This window comes from Octopus bimaculoides, chromosome 15 (assembly GCF_001194135.2).
Source record: "Octopus bimaculoides isolate UCB-OBI-ISO-001 chromosome 15, ASM119413v2, whole genome shotgun sequence".
Lineage (NCBI taxonomy): Eukaryota > Metazoa > Mollusca > Cephalopoda > Octopoda > Octopodidae > Octopus > Octopus bimaculoides.
This window is the reverse complement of record NC_068995.1, coordinates 36,362,144-36,369,150: the sequence shown is the minus strand read 5'-3', so window position 1 is coordinate 36,369,150 and position 7,007 is coordinate 36,362,144. Positions and strand designations below refer to the sequence as shown.

General features: G+C 34.3%; 2 protein-coding genes across 2 annotated transcripts in view; both read right to left on the bottom strand.

Moving 5' to 3' along the window:
- Positions 1 to 7,007, bottom strand: part of LOC106879584 (uncharacterized) — a 57,895-nt gene that overhangs the window by 42,679 nt on the left and 8,209 nt on the right. The window lies entirely within an intron of this gene.
- On the bottom strand, positions 4,645 to 5,274 carry LOC106879583 (piggyBac transposable element-derived protein 4-like). The gene has a single exon (XM_014929218.1). It carries the CDS (start codon positions 5,272 to 5,274, stop codon positions 4,645 to 4,647), a length of 630 nt encoding a protein of 209 aa, XP_014784704.1.

Here is a 7,007-nt window from a genome sequence, read left to right as displayed (position 1 = left end):
TTCTGTGGACCCCTATGATTCCTATTTTACTCAGATGGACCTCTACAGCCAATTGAAATTTTAATAAAATACCATTACATTTTTATAATTAAATATCATTAGGAATTGTATTAAGACTCCAGCAAATAAGATCTGAAGAAGAAATTCTAATTCCGAAATATCATCGGACTATAGATAACCAAGTTACAACAGGTATATAGTCCATTTTTTGTTCTATAGTGCATTGTTATACCTTTCTAAGCTTTTTATTCTTTACAAACAATACACAATGCTTCAAGCGAACTACAATACTCTGTTAAAATATTTTTAGTATCGTACAAGTATTTTTTTAATCTTTTATGTTTCAGACTGCAGTCATGCTGGGGCACTGCCTTAAAGAGTTGCAGATAAATTTTAATAATAAAATCTTAGCTTGATCCTGCCCCTCCCCATGAGGGCCATTTGGACCATGGTTGAGAACCATTGACCTAAATGCATTAAAGATCACTACAATGTCGTTTTAAATTCAATGTAACTTCTATATGATCCAGACCAACATTAACTCTTTAGCATTTAAACTGGTCATATCCGGACAAAATATTCTATCTGCTTTATGTTCAAACTGACCAAATCTGGCTCCTCACAGCTACTCTACAATGTCATTCTAAAAGTAAACTACCACATATTTCATGATTAATTCAAAACAATGTGAATGAATAAAGCATTACATTTAAACAATAATCTGAATACTAAACAGTTTAAACAGACCTTAGTAACAATATATGGATCTATTCCATCTCAATCTCAGATTTTTTAATTGATTTTTTTAAAAATTAACAGTTTGGAACTTTGAATACTGGTAGAATTCTCACATAGAACACAGTTTATTCTGAATGTTTTTGATAAAATTTTGTATTTTGGAAGTTATTTTGTATTAAAGTTGTATTTGGTATTGTTATTGTCATGATTTTATTTTACTGAAATCAACAACAAACACATTTCGTCAATATGAAAGTCTTTAGTAGATAAAATATAACATTATCAAAATATGAAGGTAAAACAAAACAAATAGTGGCTTATACACGAGAAAATACAGTAATTGCAGTGGCAGTGACAAGTTCACTTGTTGGTTGCTAGTTGATAGTGTAGAAGGGAGGGAAAGACTAGGGAATGCAATTTGCCATATGAATAGAACAGAGTGGTGACATTTAGTAGAGATGACCTGCAAGTTGTTCCTCTTCAATTACTATCGTAAACAGCAGTAGCTTTCTTCAACTGAATACACGTCGTTGATTGGTTGAAATTACCCAAATACAACAACTTTAACACGAAATAACTTCTAAAATACGAAATTTTGTCAAAACTATTCAGAGTAAACCATTTTCTATGTGAGAAATTCTACCAGTATTCAAAGTTTCAAACTGTTTAGTTAGAAAAAATTAATTAAAAAATTTGTGATTGAGATGGAATAGATTGTCAATATATATATAAAACAGTTGCAACAAGTTTCTTCTCAAGGTTTAATTTCAGTGTCAGGTTACCTCTACCTATGATATATCATGATAATCTCCCATTAACTAAATCTACCTTATGTATTATACTATAAAATGACCATTACATGAGCCTCTGAGTAAATCACAACAGACTAGGCAAATAAGTAAATGAACACACTTGCATTGCCATACTCTACCCACACAACATGAAATTGCAGACATAGCTGCAGTGTAATAAAAGTTCACAATATATTTCTATGCTTGGATAAGTGTATTCTACCATAGCCTTGGATTAAACTTGTGCATGGAAGCCTATTTTGTTGAAATCATGCCAAAAATGAAACATACTAGTGAAATATGGTCCCTGACCTGTGTGAAGGGAGTAACCCACACCACCACACACACACACACAAAAAAAAAGTAAAAACTGAATCAAATAGTTACAACATATCCTATCTATTCCAGTAGAAGTAATGTGATGTTCATTACATCTCATTCTTCACTCGATTATTATTTCTGAATTGAAACTGATACAGTGTAGAAAGGACATGTTTTAATCCAGACAAATAGTCTCTCTAGTGGTAGTATCAAGATAAAATATACCCAGTTCATGATGTGAAATCTAAGTTACAAAATCAATAAAAACCTGTGGAATTCTCTGATACAAGTTCAGTATTATTAGAATGCCCATGAACTACCTGATCAACTAATACAAACACACCAAGAAACAGAATAGACAGCTGGTTGTGAATATTGACTATTTCTCCAGTGCCACACAAACTAGTGGTTAGAAACATCAGGATTAGAGCTAGATAGATTCAGAGACAGAAGACAATCTGGAGAAGGAAAGAAGTACTACGAGATGTCTATAATGAAATGGTAAACAAGTTAGAAAACTGTGACACAGAGGATAATTGGGAGTCTCTTAGAGACAACCTGATGAGAGCCACAAACAAGATCCATGAATGGAGCAAGTTTCAGCCACACAGAGAGTGACATGCTGGAAGAATGGTTTAGTAGGCAGAGCTATAAAAGCCTACCGGAAAAAAATGGGCAAGATGTATGAAAAGGGGAGCAAAGGATAATAAAAGGCAATAAAAAAGAAGTTAAAGGTAAAGGTTTGGCAAAGTTCAGGACCAGAAGTACAAAGAACTCTGAATTGTGAAATGTGTAGGTAATGACAGCAATAAACATAACCTCAATGATGCAAGTAGAGAAAAAGGCATGGGAATATTACTATGAGAGATTACTAAATGAAAAGAATGAGTGCAAAAGAAAGGGACTATCAGCTATATGGATGAAAGGGTCATTATTGGTATGAAAGAAGGGAAATCAGAGGAACTATCAGGAATAATCACAGAGATGCTCTGACTGTCTGGCAAAGTAGGACTTGTTCTAGTCACTCACACTGTCAATCAAGTAATACAAATAGATGTTATTGCCAATGACCAACATAACAGCAGTGTCACAGACTGCTTCAAGGGCAAAGGAGATTCTCCAGAAAGGAGTAACAACAGAAATACCAAATTGACGGATCATTTTATGAAAGGGGCAGAAAGAGTTATAACACAGCTAATTAGAAACAGATAGGATGCAGTTTAAGTTTGTGCTTGGACAGGACACCACCAATACCCTTTTCTTTAATAAGTCAACTGCAAGAGAAGTTGTCTCACTAAGATGACTATCCAATTGAGGTAAATAGGCTTCGCTGATGAAATCTCACAAGATTGAAACATATTCATTGCTTTCATCAGCTGGCTTTAAAGTAAAGATCCATTCTTAACTGCTTTGACTTATTTTCCAAAAATTTAGATCAGCTGAAAATTTTCTCGTCTCCAAACCCAGTTTCCACCTTAATATCACCATCTCTGTACCTATTCATCCAATCACTACTTTATTAACCTATCATACACTTAAATACTATACAATGCCCATACCCATTGGCTGAAATAATTTAACTGGGCAGAGATCCACCAGTTATTTTTAGCACTAACTTATTGTTGGTAATATCTTAGCAAATATTTTCAATTCTTCGGTATTGCTTACATAGTTTTTTTAATTGTTTTGTAAGCAACAGTCTTGTTGGTTACAGGTTTCTAATAGACCAATCTTACCAGTTTTCTGTATTTACAATGGCAAGACTGATAGAGCAGCATTTGTATGGAAAAATACAAGATTTTTTTTTTGTTTGAAAGCATATTTTTTGTTTTCTACTGTATACATTTCCATGTATACATGCTGAATGATACACACCTGAACACACACAAATCAGTCAGGGTTATCTCTATTTAGTATCTTCAACTGAGGAATAATAAAGATCCAGAAACATGTCAAGGAGTTCAATAGAGGGTGACACTGAGTAGATAAGGTGCTTTTACTATAAGCAACAATTTTTCTCCATGGTAAACTGCACTGAAATTACCATTAAAAGTTAAAATATGTCACAAGCACATTTGAAATAACATACTGAAAATTAATATGTATTTCTTAATTTCACATATTTTTATAATAAAATGAAAAGGAATATATGATAATATAATATAGTTACAAAATAATATAGTTATGACATATTTCTGTCATGAAACTGCCCAAAGAACCCTTGACACAAGGGTACTTTGCAAAAGGAACACATATACGAAGTCTCAATCTGATACCCTTTTGCAGTTTTTCTTTTTTGTAGCAAACACAGCAAACATTTTTTTCTTCCATTTATCTTTTCGACTTTATGAAAGTCAATATTTTCTTTGTTGACATCCACCTCAGTTAATTTTGCTTTTCTCCCAGTTCTGTGCTTTCTCAAAGAAAAGCCCTCAAGTAACTGAGATGCGATGTCAACCCAAAATTTCAAATGGGTGTAGTTCTTTGGTGGCGGAGGTACCTTGTGGCTTTTTACATATACAATATATGAATTAACTATAGTTAAATTAACTAAAAACCACTAAATGTACCTCCACCATTTCTTCCCAGGTTAACCAACTGGGTAATGTGCCAGATATTGGTCAGATTTATCAACCCCACCCATATATTTGTTATAACAAATATTCACTAGGGTTTCCCCTCAGCGCCAACACCAGGTTGTTCATTAGGAGATAGAAATAAAATCTATCTTTTGTCTTTGAAAGCAATAACTAAAAAATTTTCTTTTTGCATTTGTAAAATGCCCCCTCTTTTTTTAAAATTTTGTTTTCATTTCACAGAGTAAACCTTTACAGTTGCCCATAACAGTACTGCACGTGTAAGATTTTCTGCCAAAGTCACTGAAGAAAAAAAAAAAAACTGTCAAAATAGAGGTGTCAGATCTGTGGTAAAACGGTTCAGTAAGAGACCATACTACATCATGTCCCAATCCATATGGTTTGTTTCCATTATATTTTTTACCTGTGTAAACATCAAAGTTTACACAGTATCCAGTGTCTGATTCACAAACATCCCATATCTTGATCCCCCATTTAGTGGGTTTGGCAGGCATGTACTGCTGAAAATGTACTCTGCCCTTATAGCCTATCATGGCTTCATCTACACTGAGATTTTTCCCAGGTAGATACACAGTTTTATAACTATTAAGGAGTAAATCAATTACAGGACGTACTTTGTACAGGGGATTGTAGTTTGGGTCGTTTTTGCTGGGGGCATTAGCAGAATCAATTAAATGTAAATACTGAGATATTTTCGAATACCTCATCTTTGACATTATACTTGAGATATACGGATCACCATACTTTATATCAGGACTCCAGTAGTTCCACAGTCGAGGAAGCTGTTTAACACCAAACATAATATTGATTGTGAAAAACGCTCTCATTTCCGCAGTATAAGTTGGCTGCCATAGTGGATCATTTCTTTCGTGAATAGAAATTATATGTTGTGCATATTTGTTTGTTTCCTCTGTAACATTTTCAAAAAAACTTTCTGGTAAAAATAAAAATAGATAGTCCAATGGTTGAGCATCAGGAGGTAAATTGTGTTGTGGACCAGTGTTTCCTATGAAATCAGGAATAGTGATTGGTGTTGTAATCTTGACCATGTTGCTATGTTTACAATATCATTTTCATCACTTTTGTTCTCAAAATCTTCCTCGTCTGACAACTATTCACTAATATCAATATCAGAATCGTCCGGAGACAAAATACTCATTTGCGTTTATATTTTCTATATCTTCAAGAGTAAAACTTTCACAGTTGGAATTGCTACTTGCTGACGCCATTTCATTAAAAACTAAGGTACAGACTTCTCTTCAGGTGTTGAAAGAACCATGTGGTCTAAATAATTTTACAGTATTTATACTTGAATAAAGGTGGGAAAGGCTTCATCTTGCATTATCTCAAAGCCATGAGAATTCAATAACATGATTTGTTTCTTTTTTTATTAATTTTGAAGAGCAGTTGGATACGGCCGGATTTGGCCAGCTTGAACAACTAAAGGGGAATTAATTTTGTCCAGTTTGAACACTAAAGGGTTAGAGATAAGTTTGAAGCAGATAGAACTGTTCAGAATGTCCACGAGAAGCATTCCGAAAGACCATGAACATTGACAACCCCCACAAAGCAAGAAGGAGTGCTGAAAACATATCACCAAAGTCCAAGAAAATCTGTGCGGCAAGCAAGTCGTAAAGTAGGTATTTCAAAATCGTCTGTCCAACGCATTTTCAAGCGTTGTCAATGGAAAAGCTACATTCCAAGATTAGTCCATGCTATTAATGACGATGATCTAGACCGAAGAGTGCAGTATTGTGAGTGGTACTTGGCACGATGTCTAGAAGATGCACACTTTCCAACAAAGATAGTGTGGAATGATGAGGCCACATTCAAATTAAATTGCTCAATTAACTGCCACAATTGCACCTACTGGGGGCCTGAGAATCCACATGTTATGGTGGAACACCATGTTAATTTACCAGGAGTTACAGTGTGGTGTGGCTTATCATCAAAAGGATAAATTGGACCATTTTTTTTTCTTACGCTACTGTGACTGGTCACGTTTACTTAAACTTGCTGCAACAGTCTGCCATGCCAAGCATTAGAGAAGACTTTGAAGATAGGAGTTTTATTTTCAGCAAAATGGGGCATCCCCACACTACCATCGCAATGTCAGATCCTTACTTGATGAGATCTTACCAAACAGGTGGATTGGACGAAGGGGTTTTATTGAATACCCTCTACATTCACCAGACATCACACAACTAGACTTTTTTTTATGGGGATACCTAAAAGACAAAGTCTATGCTATGAAACCTGCAACAGTCACTGATTTGAGAGCAGCCATTGAACTTGAATGCACACAAATACCAAATGAATTGTTTTGATTGTGACTCCATTGCTTCGTACTGTCAGCAGTACCTGGACCAGAACAGATGTCAGTTTGAAAACAGGCATTGATAAAACAATAAAATAATGTACGTAGATTCTATTAAATTTTTTAAATGAAATGTATTTTAATAAACACCGACTTTACAATTGTTTAAAGTGTGTATACATATTTTGGGGACACTTTGTTTGTACATACACACACACATTTTATATATATATATATATATAT